General features: G+C 31.8%; 5 protein-coding genes across 8 annotated transcripts in view; 3 read left to right on the forward strand and 2 right to left on the reverse strand.

Annotated features, from left to right (window-relative positions):
• The first annotated feature begins 2,612 nt into the window (after positions 1 to 2,612).
• On the forward strand, positions 2,613 to 3,896 carry LOC117207982 (60S ribosomal protein L35a). Its single transcript, XM_033448736.1, has 4 exons — positions 2,613 to 2,680; positions 3,194 to 3,453; positions 3,586 to 3,744; positions 3,819 to 3,896. Exons 2-4 carry the CDS (start codon positions 3,196 to 3,198, stop codon positions 3,840 to 3,842), a joined length of 441 nt encoding a protein of 146 aa, XP_033304627.1. The 5' UTR covers positions 2,613 to 2,680; positions 3,194 to 3,195; the 3' UTR covers positions 3,843 to 3,896.
• A 359-nt stretch (positions 3,897 to 4,255) lies between these two features.
• On the forward strand, positions 4,256 to 5,687 carry LOC117207980 (SPRY domain-containing protein 7). The gene is made up of 4 exons (XM_033448732.1): positions 4,256 to 4,601; positions 4,858 to 5,135; positions 5,196 to 5,298; positions 5,371 to 5,687. The coding sequence occupies exons 1-4, from the start codon at positions 4,496 to 4,498 to the stop codon at positions 5,466 to 5,468; spliced, it is 585 nt and encodes a 194-aa protein (XP_033304623.1). The 5' UTR covers positions 4,256 to 4,495; the 3' UTR covers positions 5,469 to 5,687.
• A 3,564-nt stretch (positions 5,688 to 9,251) lies between these two features.
• On the reverse strand, positions 9,252 to 13,584 carry LOC117207972 (heparan-sulfate 6-O-sulfotransferase 1-B). Of its 2 annotated transcripts, XM_033448724.1 has the most exons (4): positions 13,021 to 13,577; positions 11,876 to 12,279; positions 11,303 to 11,482; positions 9,252 to 10,066 (listed from the first exon to the last, which is right to left on the reverse strand). In XM_033448724.1, exons 1-4 carry the CDS (start codon positions 13,457 to 13,459, stop codon positions 9,749 to 9,751), a joined length of 1,341 nt encoding a protein of 446 aa, XP_033304615.1. In that variant the 5' UTR covers positions 13,460 to 13,577; the 3' UTR covers positions 9,252 to 9,748. The 2 variants fall into 2 exon arrangements, with proteins under 2 accessions (XP_033304615.1, XP_033304616.1); XM_033448725.1 differs by lacking the exon at positions 11,303 to 11,482 and having other exon boundaries at positions 13,021 to 13,584.
• A 31-nt stretch (positions 13,585 to 13,615) lies between these two features.
• Positions 13,616 to 15,397, forward strand: LOC117207981. Of its 2 annotated transcripts, none has more exons than XM_033448735.1 (2): positions 13,616 to 13,815; positions 14,750 to 15,397. In XM_033448735.1, exon 2 carries the CDS (start codon positions 14,751 to 14,753, stop codon positions 15,315 to 15,317), a length of 567 nt encoding a protein of 188 aa, XP_033304626.1. In that variant the 5' UTR covers positions 13,616 to 13,815; position 14,750; the 3' UTR covers positions 15,318 to 15,397. The 2 variants fall into 2 exon arrangements, with proteins under 2 accessions (XP_033304626.1, XP_033304625.1); XM_033448734.1 differs by lacking the exon at positions 13,616 to 13,815 and adding an exon at positions 14,227 to 14,398.
• Positions 15,398 to 15,503: 106 nt separating this feature from the next.
• LOC117207969 (microtubule-associated protein futsch-like) overlaps positions 15,504 to 17,321 on the reverse strand; it is a 56,384-nt gene continuing 54,566 nt past the window's right edge. For both annotated transcript variants that reach the window (XM_033448720.1, XM_033448719.1), the window contains 3 exons: positions 17,112 to 17,313; positions 16,830 to 17,024; positions 15,504 to 16,634 (listed from right to left, as the gene is read on the reverse strand). In XM_033448720.1, coding sequence (XP_033304611.1) covers positions 16,455 to 16,634; positions 16,830 to 17,024; positions 17,112 to 17,313 — 577 coding nt within the window. In that variant the 3' untranslated portion in view covers positions 15,504 to 16,454. The remainder of the gene's footprint in view (positions 16,635 to 16,829; positions 17,025 to 17,111; positions 17,314 to 17,321) is intronic.

The raw sequence follows: 17,321 nt of genomic DNA on the forward strand, positions 1-17,321 counted from the left end.
TCTTAAGCTACTTCCACCATTTCGAACACGTGCAACCCGCTTTTAACCACAATGCAACGACGTAACCAACCGGAAGTAATTCAGAGATCGCAAGATGCTCGACAAAAATCCGAGTTCCAAACTTACTTCACCAAAACTATTTCTCCTCCTCGGTGAACCACGAAGTTCATAGAATGCTGTCTTATGTATCAAAGAAATTTAGAGAAACGGTGAGCATGATGAACATTCCCCGATGATTCTCGCGATTCTGAATGCCATCCTCGAGATCGCCGCAATGGGCGGCCCTTCGATCGTAAATCTTGTTCTTGACCCGCGCACGAACGACATAAATCCACCGACCTAGCGTTGTTCTGCGATTTTACTTCTTCCCTGGCCGGCTTTTATCCTAAAATATTATATCTGAGGGGGTTAGGCTGTCGCGACGCGAAGAAACTGTCGTCGCGAAGAAATAAAGCTAGGATTTCTCATAAACGTCAGACGCGTTTGTCTATGCGTTACCGTTACAGTGTATACGTGTTCCGATGAACTGTCGTTCCGAATACGAACACGTCGAAGTAATCGAATATACAAATTGTTACGCGCATATGCATTAATCGATCTTTGGATGTTTACGTTAAAAAATTCTCTTCTGCCAAGAACGCTGCGTCGAATCGAAAGCAGCGAATGTAAGCGTCTAGACGCTCGCGCTTACGAGAGATCCCACCCTAAGATCGAAAAGACGTAACGAAAGGAATCGAAAGGAAGGAGCGTGAATTGAATTGGACGGGTTCGCAGGACTGTCGAAGGGCTCAGCTGCCAGATTTAACGCAAAAAATAAACGTACGCCTTTATATCGGTGGTTTTAAGTACGCTCCATCGGCGTAAAACGCTCGAGCACGTCTGCGAACAATGCGAATCGTAAAGAGCGGACTCTCATTGGAAACGAAATATTCTCCGTTTTCATGTTGTTCTTGTTCTTCGCGCTTTTTTCCATCGGCTGGCGAAGGCAAAGTGGAATTTTTCGTTGTTTCGGAGCGAGGTTTGTGCGAATGTTTGGAAAGTGTCGAGTAGTTTGCTTTAGTTTAATGATTCCCGTAAGATGGGATAAAGTTCGAGAGCTTCTCTTCTCAGTGGTTAATTAGAGATTTGTAGCCTTGCAACGATTTTTACAACGAACTGCGGATTTTCACGAAATTTAGCCTCCCTCGTTTCTCATTGTGATTTTGGTATCGCTCGGGACTGCGTACTACGTATTACGAAATAACAAACCAGTTACTTGCGCTGCGATATATTCGATCTCAGCGAGGGCAAAAAGGGTTGTACTATAAAATCGATGAATCGTTGCTTTCATACCATTCTCTCCCCGGTTTCCGCGGGACGCGTCCATGTCGCTGAATTGGCTCGCCAGTACGTGCTAATTTCGCGGAACAAAGCGTCCGTTATTTGGAGTGTACACAATATTCTTGACTTTAATCACGTAGAAAAATGCGCGCAAAGAGCGTCGTGCGATATCTCATTTGCGCTTTGTGCTTGGCGAAGCGACGCGAGAATTCAACGAAAAACATGGAAACTACAAAAGAGGAATTTTCAAATGGTTATGGAAGGAATAATATTCGCATTGCCGCGGTGAAGAACTTCATCTGTGATCTTCTGCATCGTTTTAACATACCTTGGATATATTATAAAGCAAACGTCTAAATTCTATTCGTATATTTTAGACATACTCTATGCACGTTGCAAGATATTAACCATTAATTCCAAAACACTTACTTCCAAGTGAACCCTGAATTTTAATTTCTTGATCGAATCGGAAATTCTAGGTAGATGTGAAGAATTGAAATATCTTCTATTCTAAAAAATATTAGCATGATTTAGAAAAAATATAAGAAATATCGCGTAAGCATGCCGATTTAAATAAAGACGAGTTCAAACAATGGATGATCGATCTTTTTATATATGATTATATATATATATGCATTGAAATGCTTATTATTTTCATAAAATACCGAGTATGACTAGAGCTTGTTAGATATGTAATATAAATCATCATTCTTAACATAAATCGTTAATATTCAGAATTAAAACTTAAATTATTAAACTCGTATAGTAATCGTACCAACGACGTACATGTAGTACAAATCTGGTGTCTTGTAAAATTTTATGTACGTATTCGTTCCATTCATGATATAATATATTGTATATAATGTATCATATACGTACGTATAATCAACTATAATTCAACAAATAATAAATTGTTGAACTGCGAAACAAGTTAAGAGAAAAATATTCAAAAAGTCCCTAAATGTATAGCTTGTAATAAAATTTCAAAATTTATAGGTTATTACTTACTAAAATAATAATATATGAAGATTTTCTACGTTCTTAATTTCACACAAACTTGAATGTTTACCTACATCGTGGCTGTTTCTTAATTGATGAACAATCCCATTCTCGTCTGTTATAATTACTATATAATTTCAAACAATAATCGAGTATTAAATCATGATTAAATCCGATTTAAATCTTTATTAATTTACACCGTTTGCCACGTTATGAAACACTCAACGGTATCTGCTGTTTTTGCACAAAACTAGTACTCGATTGATAATATCACATGCTATATAATCGAGCAGAGTATTTTATATTCTTGTCGTAAGAGGGCTACAGTTTCCTGTTTCTTTTAGTTCACGATATACGTACGGTACGTTTCGTAATGTCAGACTCTCGTATTTATTATTTAAAATATATACAATTAATGAAATTGACAGATTAATAATAGTTACAAATTGTTGTTAATTGTTTCGTAACGCCGTATAATTATTCTCAGTGTCATATTCGACTTATTTCGTATTGATCTCAATGGATTAAGACTCTATCTCTGCATGGTTTTTCTAGCCGTATAACAACAAAAGCTGTGAAATTCCAATATTTTAACGCTAGATACTTTTTCTGAATTTTTCTTTTTTTTTGAATTCTATAAAAAGTTCGTGTTACAAACATTTTGTTTTAATACTAAAGTGAAATTTTGTTTTGTTTCTTGTCTAGAATTTAAATATTACTTTAACATAACCTACAACAGTGCATTAATTTTAGATCTTATTTAGTAATTATGTCATACCGTGTGATTATTTTAATCAAAGATGGATTTTTTGCGCAATAAAATTTATTATTGCAATATAATTCCGAATTTTACAAATGTGATTTCTTCTGTTAGAAATGGCAGATACACCTGCTGAATCAAAGGCGAAAACAAAAGCAGTCAAGAAACCAAAGGAGAAGCCAGTAGAGCCTCCTCCTTTGAAAAAGAGACCTTTCAAAAGACACGGACGTCTTTATGCAAAGGCCATTTTCACAGGATATAAACGAGGGCTTCGTAATCAACATGAACACACAGCGTTACTTAAAGTTGAAGGAGCTAGGACTAAAGGGGATTCAGATTTTTATGTAGGAAAACGATGTGTTTATGTATATAAGGTAACTTCTATTACGTTTCCATTAATTCTTTTATTTCAATTTCATACTGTGGTACGTGAGAATATGAATTGATATATAGTCATGGATATAAGTCGAGCAATGTTGTAATCGTGATATGTTAATCGTTCATAGGCAAAAAATAAGACACCTGTTCCTGGCAAGAAAAGCAGGAAAACAAAAGTTAGGGCTATTTGGGGTAAAGTAACCCGGCCACATGGAACCAGTGGTTCAGTACGTGCTAAGTTTAAGAAGAATCTGCCAGCTAAAGCTATGGGCCACCGTATCAGAATTGTAAATTGTTTAATGATTCACCTAGTTAAGTAATATATAAGTATGAATTTGCTAATATTGTTATTTTATTACAGATGCTGTACCCCAGTCGGATATAAATACATTTTTCTGTTGTATAAAATAAGTAAATAAATAACCGTTTGGTACTAAATGTAATGTTTTTCTCTCTTTTCTTGTTTTCTCGTTTATTTTTTATTACTGTCTAAGATATTTCATAAATGTTAAACCTATTCAATTTTAATATTAAATCAAGTTTCAATTGTAATTACGCTTTAATCTAAAAACTTAACGCTTGAATTTGATTCCAACAGAGTTGTAAATTATAAGATGGTTAAATATAACCTTAAATTTCATACATGTAATATATGTAGTATATTTTAGTTAATGCGACAATATTTAAAATTAAAAGCAGTTCCTGATATTATATTAAATAAAAAATGAAACATACCTGTAAAACGTAAATAAAAAATTAATATTGATTGCATAAATTTGGGAGGAAGCCATTTTCTGTCATCTACGCATCTACCTACACACTGAAGCTTAAAGTGCAATCTCTACGTTGAAATACACACAGCACTAACTGACTATCATATCTACGCGCTGTATGGTGTGTAATATTTTCGGCGTAATCGAAGTAAATAACGCGATCCGTTCGTTTCATTATACGGGAGAAAAAAGGGGTTTTTCTCCTAACAGTGTCACAATGTTTTGTGCGTTCATCTAAACAAACCAAAAAGGAAAGGAGACAAAGATGATGTTTTGCTGTTTGAGAAACTGTTTTGACGGCCTTGGCTTCGCCGCAACTCAAACACAGAAGAGAGGACCAAATCCTATATCTTTAGATACATCCTACATGGGTAATTTTTACCTTCTATTACTGAAATAACGTTAATAATAGTGTTTGAGAATGTTAATAGTATTCATATCATTGTATTTGCATAAAATTTACGTTTTTAACCGTTCCGCAAGATAAGGATATGCACTTAGTGTCACTGATGATATTTATGTATTCCGGTCATAACGAGAGTTCTGTTTTTACGTAATCTATATTAACGATAAGAAATTTTACGAGAAATAGCAGTGCTTAAGCAAAATATTACCCAATTGGTGTAGGACATGAAGTTGTGATAGTAAAAAATGGTCTAAGAGTGTGTGGTCGTGGTGGTGCCTTAACAAATGCTCCTCTTGTCCAAAGTAAAAGTTATTTTGAAATTAAAATACAACAAGGTGGTATATGGGCCATTGGATTAGCCACTAGATCTACAGATCTGAACGTTACAACTGGAGGAAATGATAAAGAAAGTTGGGCTCTTAATTTTGATTCTATTGTAAGGCATAATCAGCAAGAAATACATAAGATTCAAAGTCCAGTCCAAGAAGGAGATATTATCGTAAGTATAAATTACTGGAGGATATATCAGTTCATAAATTAATAACCTTTTGTTCATCAGGGTGTGTCTTATGACCACATAGAACTTAATTTCTACTTAAATGGAAAACCGATAGGTGCTCCAGTAATGGGTATAAAGGGAACCGTGTATCCAGTACTCTATGGTAATTATTTTCAAACTAAAAGAATATAGTAATGTTTTAACAAGTTTAAAAAAAAATAATCTTCCTTTATAGTGGATGATGGGGCCATTTTAGACTTAATTTTGGATAACTTTACTCATCCCCCACCCACAGGTTTTGAAAAAATTATGCTAGAGCAATCATTACTCTAGCAAAGACATTCCTACCTATTATAAGTGTCAATCTCTTTATACCTTGGCACTCAAAGCATTATATGTCCATCCTATATCTGTCTAACATTAAAATATGGAATCAAAAATTATTCTTATCTAGACAGAAATCCTTAAAATATAGCATTATGAATAAGAAATATTTCTCTTAATAATGTACAAATATATTTAATTAACAATTGCAAAATAAACATTTTAATTTATATCTTGCCTTTATCTTTCTTTTTTATTATTCCTATAGAATAATATCTATAAGAATTAATGCTTATAATACTATAATGAATAATATTAACAAATGTAACTTAGGCTAATTTGAATTTGGTATATTTTAATATAACTACATATATATAGTTTTTGTATAATTGTTTAATAATCAAATAACATAATTTTAAATATGTGTACAACTTACATATAATATTTTTATATAATATATATATATATATATGTCTGTATAAGATTGTATATAATATTGTGTACACAACAATTTATTGTTCCTTAATGATTTAATGGTATGGTATGTACACTGGCTGGCTTACATAAGGTACCATTGGCTTAGGCCTATATTTTGCTTTATTAGGCTACTGTCATGGATTTTTGTCCTCATTATTCTTTTTTTTTTATTACAACTTAAATTCATGCTAAAAATTTCATATTACATATTAAAGCTAGCCTTTCATTCACGCTAATCTGACGAGTATGAGTTCATTTTTACAATGCTGATAATGCAAGTAACTATCAACCCCATAAATGTTATAGTCACAAGCATCCTGTTGCACACGTAATGAGATAAACATACTAACACGATGAAAAAATGGCAGAGATACATGTAATTAGTGAAACTTAAAAGATTCGATAAAATAATATACACGACGTTCCTAAATGTGTGATGTTAATTTTAAAATACTGCACACCCTGTGTAATTTAAGTTCGATCATTTCTAAATTATTTCAAAGATGTTAGCGTATAGCGAAGGCAAGTATGCGAAAATAGCGATATATTGCTAAAAATCTGTTCCTGTGCATCAGTTGCTTAAACAATCATTTGTGTTTTCATCCAAGTAGATACCTTCTAATTATATTATTGTACCTATATATCAAGTGGAAAGATCTTGAAATACATCTTTTCACTTATTGCAATTATAATGATCACTCTGTTTAAGAACATATAAAAGTTTCCTTTTTACAATTGCTTTTAACAAGCTCTCTGCATTTTTGTAAAAACTTATTAAATCTTTGGTCCTTAACGTTACTTTTAAATGATCATTATCGTTAATCATATTACATACTTAATATTATATATATATTTATAAATAGATTGCCCATAAGTTGTTCACGTCTGAATGATAATAGTACCAAATTAATTCTTGTCTACACTTTTAAATAATACTCCAAAAACATTATACTTCGTTTTGTCAAAAATTAAATTGATACTACTATCAACCACAAGTCAACAAAAAAGAAACACATTTAACATAGGCCATAGAAAGCCTGAAATTTAAGAACGTTAGAAAAGACGATATACTTTTCCAGTTAATATAAATCATTTCTAATAGCAAAGCTAAAAGAACAGATCCATTTGTTTTATATCACTCATGGCACTCATTTTATGATTCAACTTACAATATAAACGTGGTAATCATACAGAAGACTAATGGTACACGTTAAAACCCACGTATTCACCGGACGCATACAATGTTCATAAATGTTTGTGAGCATTTGGAGATATTACATAAGCATTATATTACATAGCATTTATGATGAACACTGGTCCACATAAATGCTAACGAACAACAACAACATCCGTGAACATTTTTCGTCGATGATGTTCTCTTTTTTTGCACTAGACACAAATGATAACGAATTTCATTTGAAATGTAATTATACGACGACATCAGCAACGCTCACGAACGTTTCTGAACATTTGTGAAAGTTTACGTGTGCCACGCATTTCTATTAATCGCTGAAGAAGTTTGGAAACGTTCGTGGATCACTTACGTAATCGACGAATACGCTGCTAAAGAGAGCTTTTGCATCTTGCTTCGTAATGATTTAATGCTAGTTATCTAAATATATCTAATGTACATAGAATATATTACATTTATTTGATGACTGGATGAAATATTTATAATGGTAACCCATTGAGTCTTATTGCACGTGTGATTCTAACACATTAAACAAGTACATGATCTTTTCAACTTAACGCGATTTACTTAATTTTGTAATGCAATAATTATTACCTTTGAACGAAAGATTGATTAAGCTGTAAATACGACTCTTTCAATGTTTGCATGTAAGTAACAAATTAAAACAATTTAACTGAAAGGAATGTGTGCTAAAACAACATGATCTTTGTGAACAGTTACACTGACAAATAATCAGCATCTAATATTAAACACGTTTATCCAATGATCATTCATTCCAACATTCACACGAACAGTTTATCACTTAAGCTATATAAATCGCTTTTATTAATCCTATTACCACTTTATTCAAATAACACTGCAAATGATTCTATTAAAAAATATAGACTTTTAGATATATTTACAAAATTAATTTGTAATATTTATCCTTCCATTGAAAACCGCTATAAATAGAGATTTTTATACATGCTGTATATTATGTCACTTTTATTATCTCTTTCACGTGTTAATTAGGAATATCGATCGTAATCTAATTTATAACCTCAGATGTAATTTTAAAGCAAGAAATATTTCATTTTTTTTTAATTCTTTTTAAACAGAAGCAGGCATAATTACATTTCTTAAATGATACTTTTAATTTGCTATAGAATAACGATTAAAGATACCACTATTGTAGAATTTACATCATATACGGTATGTGTTGAAAGTAAATTTAATCGTAGAAACGAAAAAATAAAGCAAGAAGATTATGTATCAATTCATATTAGTAATTGAAGCCATGAATTCCAAAGCAGCATAAGTCCACTGTTTGACATTATATGAGTCATTGACATAATTGTTTTTAGTTTACTCAAATCTGTATAATAACATTTTTAAACAATGAAAATATGCCATCCTGCACGACAATTTTCAACGACGACATATCGATGAGCAACTAATCACGCAGTTATTCTAATTTAAAGAAAACACCAGTTTCAACTTTTAGCGCGCAGAATGCTTATAAAGATAAGATGTCATTAAAACTTGCAGAGTGCCAGCCGGTGAACTCAAATCATCGCACATGCTTCGAAAACTTATTACAGAAATATAGATTCACTGAGAAATCTAGAATGATGACTCATGCAGTAAAATTTGGGTCGGTGAATAAACATGTTTTTTTGTTAAATACCATTTTTTTAATAAGTTGGCTGAAAGTACAATAATAAATTATTCGATAATTTCCAAAACAGCACAAGTTTACGGTTTTACGAAACTTCTTACAAAGAACATGATTATTTAATAACGATTAAAAAAGATATATATATATATACATATATATAATGAAAATGTACGTACAATTGATACTTACAACAAAAAATCAACAAAATCGATAATGAATTAAGAAAAATAAACAAAAGAAGATTGATTTTCTCGAAATATTGATTGATAGACTGGTGCTATTTTGGAATTCACGGCTTCAATTTTTATTACTAAATTATAGAACTAATTTTTATCACTTTTGAAGAATATTAAAACAGATACATATAAAATATTGAGTATCATATGAAATACTAGACATTTATATTTTTGCAAAACATATTAAAGTTAACATTTTTTCCTAATCCTATTAGATTTTTTCATGTAAGTAGTAAGTATGCATTCAAGAAATAATTATAGTATCTTTTCCCTAGAATTGACTTCGTAATACACATTAAAAAAATCTGTTTGCAAGCTTTTATCTTATACGAAGTAAAAACATTAACAAAGTCAAAGTTTAAATGTGATATATTTTAAGCAAAAATTGCATTAAATGGAAGAACTCTTTAAAAAAAATTATGAACATTATATAAATCATAAAATTTGTGTGATTATATATTTCATTTCATATATAGCTACCGAAAGAGGATTCCAAGGATTTATTCCAAGATCCTCTCTGGGCTCTCTTTGGTCTTATCCACATTATTTTCTATAAACACTTTTGGTAAGTTCTATGCAGACCACCGCCGCATATAATAATTCTATGTAAAATTTCTTTTTTCTTTCAAGGATGATTCCCTGAGATACTCAGATTCAGAGCAACATTTTTCTCGCTCGGCCATGAATGCAAAGCATCGATATTATCTATCAGTAACATACTTACATATCATTCAACATCTGTAGTATCTTCTATGACAGAATCCCAATTGAATTCCGTTGCACTTTGCCTAGAAGGTAATTCTCCAAGGTGTTGAAATCGTTGTACGAAGTATGGATCGCGATCTCTAAGTCGTTTGAACCTTTGGAACGCAAGATTTTTTGCGAAATCATACAGTTCTAGATCCAGTCTGTTTAATCTACGCACAGCATCTAACTGCTCCGTGCTTAGGGTAGCCATTGTGGCAGCGCTTAACGTCGCGTTATGTTGTTCAAACGCAACGGCAAATCTCATTCCGAATGTTTCTTCAAAGGAATACTGTCCCACCTATTCAGTTTTAAGTTAATTTTATAACATGTACGCACGTAGATAAACGTATAAAATGAAAATCGACTAAATGAATTTTTTATATAGCGCGCAAATTTCGCGAGGAAATTGAAAATTTCAACTCGTATAAAAGCAAATCGATAATAATTTCTTTTAAATTTTTTAACTTTTTCAAAAGTCATTTCTAGAAATATATATACATTGGAATAACTAAGTTTAAAAAATTAAAGAGGATTTTAAAGATTTTCGCGTAGTTTAACAGTTGTACTAATTTTTAATTTTTTTTGTTAAGGGAAGCATATACAAATAAAACATTTTTAAATGTTTTTTTTTAATAAAACATTATTCTTTTTGTATGATAAGCAAAAATCTGTGACATACAATTTTCTCCTATTAAGTAGTAGCGTAATAATCTAATGCAATTTAAATGCGTTTTAATAAAATGCATACATATTAGTTAGCATTAAGTTATCAATAGCGTGACAATTTATGAACTACGACGTATTAGAAGATCAGAGTTTGATAGTACAAACAGTGGTAAAAACGTATTAACTTACATAAAGCAGAACTTATATAATCGCTTCGTTTCGTATTTTTCGTATTAAGTCGATTTTCAGAATCTTTCTATACTTTTTCTTTTTTTTTTTTTTTACTTTTTATACTTTCTATTACTTTTTTTTATCAAATATTATGAATATGTTAGATGCATTAAATAACAATGATATAAAAATATAATTTTCGTCAACATGCATTTTAAATGAGGAAAGATCTTTTTAAGACCGGAACGTTAAAAGCGTGGAATATTTACAAGCATATTTATCGTCCATGTACGGGTAGGTAAGATAAATATTTACATTAAGAGCTACTTTCCAAGAGATAATTGTTAGGTAAAACATAAAATGTCTTATTAATACAGGCGGTCCAAGCAACTTAGTAGCCAAAATAATAACTTCCAAAATTTAAATAGTTGACAAACAAAAATTTACGAATAAATTAAAAACAATAAAATAAGTGTTAATATGATACAATAAAATATTAAAAAAATTTTAATCAATAGATTGGTTTAAATTTTCTTATATTGCAAAATGACAACTAAAATTAAAGATAATTTCTTAGCGATATTTATAAAGATTATTACAGTACTAACAAAATGGCAATGCTAGAATATATAAACATACAGGCAGTACAACATATATGAACATGCATTTAATTATTAACAAAAAAATTAGTTCTTACTTTCTGGTATTCAGTCAACATGAAGAAAGGCATGAATTGCAAATTGTGCTTAGCACTAGCCAACATGAGACGATCTCTCTCCAAGCTGCTGAGCGTAGAATTGTAACAACCAACAATTGATAGATCAGCCAACATTCTTGTTTGACGGTTACTTGCCAAATTATATGGACACGCCATAAACTACATAAATGTTGTCAAAAAGGTTTAAATTTTAAATAAAATTTTGTCCTATTATCATTATATAGCTTTTTTATGTTTATGATATTTATTATCCAGAACCAATGTAAATAAATTCTTATGTTTTACAATATTATATCAATGAAATAATTACTGCTTTTATAGCAGAGAACATATCTATACAAGAAGGAAAAATTGTATCTATTTAGAGAAAGAAAAATAAAGATAAGGAGAAATACTTTATCTTAATGTGTTTCTAAATGTGAAAGCCTTTCAGATAACATACTTAATGTTTTACTTATGAAAGAGATCACTATGATGAATTCATAAGAATACTAATATATAAAATGCTTACAGATTACCAAATATCAATAAAATCAATAAATATAATATTACCTGTTCCAAAGATACCCCTTGCCAACTAGATCCAGGATAACACTGTGGTATATTTGCTTGAGTTCCTCCACACCAATGACGAGCTCCTCTCCATGTTGCACCCCTTTGTACGTGTCTAAACTCAGACAGATACCGTGCAACAGGATCCCTTATTATAGTTATATAAAAGTATCTACGTTTTATGCCATCCCCTTCAATTTTATTTAATTCTGTATCAACACAGCTAGTCAATTCTGTCCAGTCAGCATGTAGACCACACTTCCAACCGGTAGAATATCGTGAAAAAAGCCAATTTTCATTGCGATTTGGACGGAAACAAAAACAACGCTTGCGTCTTCTTTGACAAGAACATGGTCTTTGCAGATCTAAATCTCTAACTAAATGTTTTCCAAACAATGTACCTCCTGTAACATAAAGAAACATTAAAAAATTAACAAATATAATTTTCAAATATTTTAACTTTCTTAGTACTCTTATTACTTTATATATATATATATATATATATATATATATATTAATAATTTAAACAAACGTTCATGACATGCATATTCTATTATTCTGTATGTTGATAAAGAGAAGCTTATGGGAGGTATGCACATGGAAAACAAAAAGGAAACACAGATATGCATGCATAGCATATTAAACAGGGCAACATCCCTGAATTGTTCTTTCTCCTTCTAAGATACAGCTTGAAGGTTTCACAGTGTCTAATGAATAATGCAAAGATTCAGTTGTACAATGGTCAGAAGGGATGTTGCATTGTTTTTATTAAGCCATAGGATTGGTTACCATAGGATTAGTCCGAAGAAAAGTGAAAAATCAATCAAAAATATGTTTATGCAGTCTATAATCTCTGCAGTAGCTGGTCTATGTAATTGTATCCAATTTTTCTGTTATCAGCAAATTTGCAGATAATCAAACTTTGTTAAACATATAAATAAACATAACAGTCATGGAAAAAGAAATTTATATCTTGACAGAAATAAATATTTTTACATATAACAAAATTTTATTGTCATAAAAATATTAATTACACTTTTTTCATAAACTGCATTCAACAAAAATAAAATGGGGAGGACTGACACACATGGACAGCTAAGACAAAAAAAAGAGATGAATTAAACAACAATGCAAACCCAACTTACCAGTTTTCTGAATGTGCAAGAAAACGATGACATCGTGACCGTTGATGTCAAACTGAAAGGTATCATTGGTAAACACATCGTCGTAACCAAGGCTCCCTTGAATACTCTGCAATCTAAAGGCAGGATGTACCGAGAGCAGGCCATTTTTGTCGAATTCGACGGAAACGGAAGACAAACCGGAGCCGGGACCAGCGGACAGACCCTCGGACAATCTCACGGACTCCTTGATCTCGCGGCTCGTGAGAGCACAGACGTGATCGGGGCAGAAGTAGCCGAGATAAATGATGCCCGTGAGCGCGAGAAACAAACATATCCCTACAACGCTACGTAACCGAGTCCTCCGTGCTCGTGACTCCATCGTCGCGGACCTCTCGCATAAATCGTCCTTTACCAGGACCGAGAGTACGCTAACGCCTTCTTCGCTTGACCGTCTGCCCATTATCGCGCCCCATGTTTTTTTTCACCACTAAACACACCGCGTACCGCTCGCCGATGCGGCCTGACCAAAACTACTCTCCCAGAGAACGTCGGCCATGACAGATACTCCGTATCCCTACCACGCGCCTTCGTCATACAATCGTCGCGTCGCCCCGCCGCGATTCTCTTATGGACATTGTCTGGTATTCGTCTGTAACAGTTTCTCTAAGTGAAGAGGGGAGATCGTGAGTTTATTTAAAAGTGCGAACTTACCGAGTGTACACGGCTGCAGCCACCTATATACGCATACTTATGCACTCTACCATCGTGCATCTATTTAAAGCAATATCTTTTGTCTTTTTGCATCGAGGGTTTCGGGTAAGTTTCACAGCTGCGTGCTATGAATGGTCATTTTCGGAAACGTTAATGATTATGATTGTTTTTTTTTATGAATATCTCCTTTCTATAGAGAAAATTAAGATATATGTATGTTTTATTCTTTACATATTGAATGTATGATAGTTTTTATCCGAATTTATTTGTAAGAAATTGTTGGTATCTGCGCGGTGAAATGATCATATCGATGTTTGATTTTAAAGAAATTTGGGCGTTGTATATATTATTTATATGAAAGCTATAATATACATTTGATCGTTTATTATGTTTAAATAATATTAGACGGTAATGAGGTTAATAGGGTTTAATTACATAAAAATTCAAAATTATCAATACATCAGCTTAGCGCCTTTTTTCGATCACTGTGAAGTAAGTTGCAATACAAATGGAAGCGACTACATATTGCATCACTTCAGATTGTAGTCGAGTATATACTTACATACTTAGCCTATAATCTGTTATAACCTAATTTCATCTGTCAAAATTTCTATCTTGAGTTACTGTCACATCATACAAGTTTGTTGTGTAAATTGGTTATATTTTTGGAACTCTTAAATTTTTACAAGTAAGTATTTTGTTATATAAAATTATAATATTTATTGCAAACTTTTTTAAATTAATTAGGAAGTTGTACGTTGGTGACGTGTTAATAAATATCTGAAGCAATATTCGATTTAATTGTTGCTTATATATTAATTATTATAGCTAAAAATACAATGAAAATAGTTATGAGTACAAAGTTTCACTCTTGATTCTATTTTATTCTTTCTATTTTTCTGACAAGACACATACAGATAAGTATTTTTTAGAAATTTATAGTCCATTATGTTAACCTTGTATTTATTTATTAATTCATGGATCATTAATGGAAATATATGCATAAGCAATTCATAATGATTTTTTGTTTGACATTTAGAATGACAACCATCGAGTTGCTCGAGGATAGGGTTATGGAATTAGAAAAACAGATATATGGACTTGCAAAGAAAAATGAAACTAATGATATTTCATTGGAGAATCCCGTAGTCGATAATATTTTACATGTGAATACGCTGATCTCATCTGCAATGTCGGGACGAGAAAAAGCAAATCTAATGATAAAACGATTACCAGAATTAAATAATTATCTAGATCCGATAATTGAAAGTTCTGAAATACCAATAGAGGCTAAAGTTCAATTGTTACTAGCAATGGCACCAGAAATCAAGCAAAATTATGAAATGTTGAAACAGGTGCAAGAACTAGTGCCCGTGTTAGAAACTGATCGTTTAAAAAATGTTCCAGAATTGACAAATAAACTCAACGATTTGAATCTATCATATCTTAAATTATATGAAGATACTCAAGGATTAAATAATCATATAAATGAAGTTTTTTCCAAGTACAATGAAGTGATAACTAGTATTTCAAAATCATTGATTACTATAGATGCTATTGTGACAGCAGCTGAAATAGCAAAAATACCCAAAAAACAATTAGATTAAGAAAGGATTGCATAAATAATTCATAAGAAAAATTGTTATTTATTATTTCACGAATAAAATTATTTATATTTAAAATAAAACAGCTTTGTATTCATTTAAAATACATTTATTTTTATCTTAGCATGTAAAAATACTTACGCATTCATCAATGACTATGCATACATAAACATATTTTATTATTGTATCTCTTCATAACAATGTATTTTATTAAAACACTTATATATTATATACATTTATATAACCCTATCTATTTCTTAACCTATACCGTCGTTCATTTCAGGAATCCTTCTTTAGGATCTCTGAGACAAACTGTTGATTGAATAACTGGGTGTATTTATCTGATGGTCTCTCGTTTCCAATAAATATTGCTGTTACTCTTTTGAATCTAATAAGAGGATGGACATTACACTAATTAGTAACACTAGACCTTTGTTAATATCTCTCTGACATAATAAACTGCAAAGTGTATGTCAGCAAGAATTCATTAGAAATAGTTGTTACATGAAACCTGTTGATTATTCAGCAGAGTAAACGAGTGTATTAAACGTTCCACATCTTTTCATATGTATAGAACAGCATTCTTAGGAGACCTATTTCGCTAACTTGTAAAAAAATCTCTTACAACGTTAAGCATATTAAACAGTCACTTTATACAGTATTTACAAACGTCTTAATTGTAAATATCATGTATCGCCAATTATATGTACCTCCGTCATAAATTTTATTTCTTATATATAGCGCAAAAACTCGCCACGGAATATTGCACTACCTATTAATCGGTATTATAGAGACAGGAAAAAAGATCACGATTCAGAACACTTTTTTCTCATGTAGAATCAATTATGGCCGCGATTGTATTATTATCTGTTGAACGCGTTCTTTGCATTTAAATAGGAACATACCGTTTGGAAAATACAGACGGATACAAATTAAGTACATAGTTTTTATGTCTCGTGAATTTTAACAGGAACTTCGACATTCTACCGGATAGTTCCCCTTCCAATGAATTTCTTTATTTCGCTTCTACTGTTCGTTCGTTCCAGTGTATCGTTGTCGTCGATTCGTTTTAAATCAAATTAAAATTCATCTAATGCTCGCGCATCCTCGTGAAAAGAACGTAATCACGTTTATAGCACTTTAACTTTGCGTTTGCAAAGCGGGTACGGAGTTTCGCAACCAAGATAATGCTGGTTCCACGCTAGAGTAAATTGCCGGATGACCTCTCGAACATCTGCTATGGTGACTCAGTAGCCCTTGAATTTCCCATCTGACCGATCCTCCGCCAGTTTCACACATTAGAGGTGCTCCTTCGTCGTTCTGAGAGAAAAACAAAATAAGAATATAGATATCAACATAAATGAATTATTCAGTTTGTTGAAAGATAGAGTTAGAAAATGCAAGTTAGGAAAGTACAAGACACTTGGGTTAATAATTTAAAAGAAACTTCATAGGCTGATAGATATTGTTATTTTCGTTACACTCTTTTTAATATGAGAAAATTAGAAATCTTACGTAGCAAGGTCCTTTATTCGTATCAGTAAATCCAGCACATATATTGTCCTTTGTGATGAACCCTGCATAATGGCTAGTTGCATTGCACTTCTCAGAGTCTAACGTTGGCAATGGTAGGAAGTTCAAATATTTTTGTAAATCCACTTCGCCATTCGCAGAGAATCCCCATCCTGCCATGACGCATATCTGTCTCGGCTAAAATTAATAAAAAATGCACATATATTTTAAACACTTTACCTATTTTCAAATATATTCTTGATACCAAATATTCGTAATACGAACTTGAATAGGATGTTTCGGAAGACAAACGGCGCTGACGTTCCTTGAGAAAGTTAGAGGCTTCTCGAGCTCAACTAACGCGATATCATTGTTGTATAAAAATTGATTGTATTTCACTTGCGGGTAGGGAATGATGTTCCTCACGGGATGTGCTTTTAATAGGTTTTCACCGGTGAAAAGTTGCCACCCACTACTTTGCTTATATCTAAACAA

Source organism: Bombus bifarius, unplaced genomic scaffold (genome assembly GCF_011952205.1).
Source record: "Bombus bifarius isolate JDL3187 unplaced genomic scaffold, Bbif_JDL3187 scf7180000008047, whole genome shotgun sequence".
NCBI lineage: Eukaryota > Metazoa > Arthropoda > Insecta > Hymenoptera > Apidae > Bombus > Bombus bifarius.

What these genes read in the sequence shown, in the direction of transcription:
- LOC117207980 (XM_033448732.1), top strand. Translation starts at nt 4,496, where the DNA reads ATGATGTTTTGCTGTTTGAGAAACTGTTTTGACGGCCTTGGCTTCGCC. An exon ending in TTTAGATACATCCTACATGG is followed by an intron (nt 4,602 to 4,857) that starts GTAATTTTTACC and finishes CAATTGGTGTAG; the next exon opens with GACATGAAGTTGTGATAGTA. An exon ending in TCCAAGAAGGAGATATTATC is followed by an intron (nt 5,136 to 5,195) that starts GTAAGTATAAAT and finishes TTTGTTCATCAG; the next exon opens with GGTGTGTCTTATGACCACAT.
- LOC117207972 (XM_033448724.1), bottom strand. Translation starts at nt 13,459, where the DNA reads ATGGGCAGACGGTCAAGCGAAGAAGGCGTTAGCGTACTCTCGGTCCTG. An exon ending in CTTGCACATTCAGAAAACTG is followed by an intron (nt 12,280 to 13,020) that starts GTAAGTTGGGTT and finishes TTTATGTTACAG; the next exon opens with GAGGTACATTGTTTGGAAAA. An exon ending in AAGGGGTATCTTTGGAACAG is followed by an intron (nt 11,483 to 11,875) that starts GTAATATTATAT and finishes ACATTTATGTAG; the next exon opens with TTTATGGCGTGTCCATATAA.
- LOC117207981 (XM_033448735.1), top strand. Translation starts at nt 14,751, where the DNA reads ATGACAACCATCGAGTTGCTCGAGGATAGGGTTATGGAATTAGAAAAA.
- LOC117207982 (XM_033448736.1), top strand. Translation starts at nt 3,196, where the DNA reads ATGGCAGATACACCTGCTGAATCAAAGGCGAAAACAAAAGCAGTCAAG. An exon ending in GATGTGTTTATGTATATAAG is followed by an intron (nt 3,454 to 3,585) that starts GTAACTTCTATT and finishes AATCGTTCATAG; the next exon opens with GCAAAAAATAAGACACCTGT. An exon ending in TGGGCCACCGTATCAGAATT is followed by an intron (nt 3,745 to 3,818) that starts GTAAATTGTTTA and finishes ATTTTATTACAG; the next exon opens with ATGCTGTACCCCAGTCGGAT.